This window comes from Propithecus coquereli, unplaced genomic scaffold, assembly GCF_000956105.1.
Source record: "Propithecus coquereli isolate 6110/MARCELLA unplaced genomic scaffold, Pcoq_1.0 Scaffold70, whole genome shotgun sequence".
NCBI lineage: Eukaryota > Metazoa > Chordata > Mammalia > Primates > Indriidae > Propithecus > Propithecus coquereli.
In genome coordinates, this window is record NW_012153063.1 from 4,588,627 (window position 1) to 4,590,119 (window position 1,493).

General features: G+C 31.1%; 1 protein-coding gene across 1 annotated transcript in view; it reads right to left on the reverse strand.

Moving 5' to 3' along the window:
- Positions 1-1,493, reverse strand: part of KANSL1L (KAT8 regulatory NSL complex subunit 1-like) — a 151,685-nt gene that overhangs the window by 11,947 nt on the left and 138,245 nt on the right. Inside the window, 2 exon segments of the mRNA XM_012661214.1 lie at positions 92-216; positions 1,034-1,152. Of these exon segments, the coding sequence (XP_012516668.1) occupies positions 92-216; positions 1,034-1,152 (244 nt within the window).

The following is a 1,493-nucleotide window of genomic DNA, read 5'->3' on the forward strand; positions in this document are numbered from 1 at the left end:
TCCTTTCATTAATTAAAATTCTAATTTCACTGAAGATTTAAATTTATTAAGGAAGGAAGAAAGAAAAATAAAAAGATGTAAGTATACATACCTTGGAGTAAGTATTTCCTTATATTGGAGTTTCTCTAACTTAGCTGGTGCTACTAATGACATGGGAATCACAATGTTATCTATGTCATAAGAGCTCTCACTTCTCAATCTCCGTCGTGTAGTATTCTGCAAAACAGGATTAAATTGATCTTACACTTTTGTCTGGTTACTTGTGATGATACCCTCCTTTTATGAGTTATATAAAGATAATATGGCAGTGTACCTGTTATATAATTTTTGTAAATTCACTGTTACAGAATCTGACTATAAAATGTTAAGAAAATCAATTAAGAAAATATTCCTGTCTTTAGTAAAGCAAACGATCTCTTGGCAGGTGTGTAATGTGTGTTTATGTGCTTAAACATACAAGCTTATTTTTAAGACCATACAAATGAATGCCTTAAAATGTAAAACTCTTACCAAAAATCACTAACATAAAGCACCCCCCCTAAATGTCAATGAAATGATCATTTAGCAAACTGTTTATTAGGAATGATGATGAAATATTTTTTGATGAGCCCTTTAGTAAAGATTGTTATTACAGTCTTCGTTTATGTGTCCCTGGTCCCTAAGCTTTAGAATGTTCATTTTTAAACTCTCTCACCTTTTGACTGTTCCATTCCCTGGCCAGATGATAAACAAAACAATTAACACAAGTCTTAAATTCTTATTAGCAAGACTATATTTAGCTTCATATGTTAATGAGTAGAGATGGTTATGATAAAGTTGAAGTTTTTAACTCAGAAAAGCAGCTATAAACAAAGATTAATGAACTATTAGTGTTCTATAAAAAAAGCATTATTTAATCATCGTTTCCTGATAAGATAGTTGTAAATGTGCTAATATATGCTAATAAATAAGGCTATTACAGATTTGCAAAACGATCTATAAATTATTTTAAAAGTCAGCTGCTTTTACGTTCAGTATACGAAAGAAAACCTACCTGTGATGATGAATTCTGGGTTCTTGATAAAACGTTGACATTAGAAACAGCAGTAAAGTTGCTATGGGATCCTGGTCCTGTGTGTTGAAAAGCAAATTCTTCAAATCTAGTTCTTTCTCCTGCCATGGAAAGAACCATTGAGAATGTCACACATTAAACATGACTGATAGGTATTATTAGAATTATTTTCCTAATTAGGTTACAGGTGATTGATTGCTTGTCTTTTTTTTCTTTAATGCATGTTTCAGAAAACAAAAAAAATAAGGAAATGGAAAAAGAGGGGCTTTACCCACAGTCCTGCTACAAGTATTTCCATTTTCTAGGAACTTAGCAGTTTTTGTCCAATACATTTCATATTATTTCTTGAATAAAGTCATCCCCTCCCTTTATTCTCTTTTTCTGTGACTCTAATTAACAGTTGAACCATCACAACTAATCTTAATTTTCTTATCCTCTGATT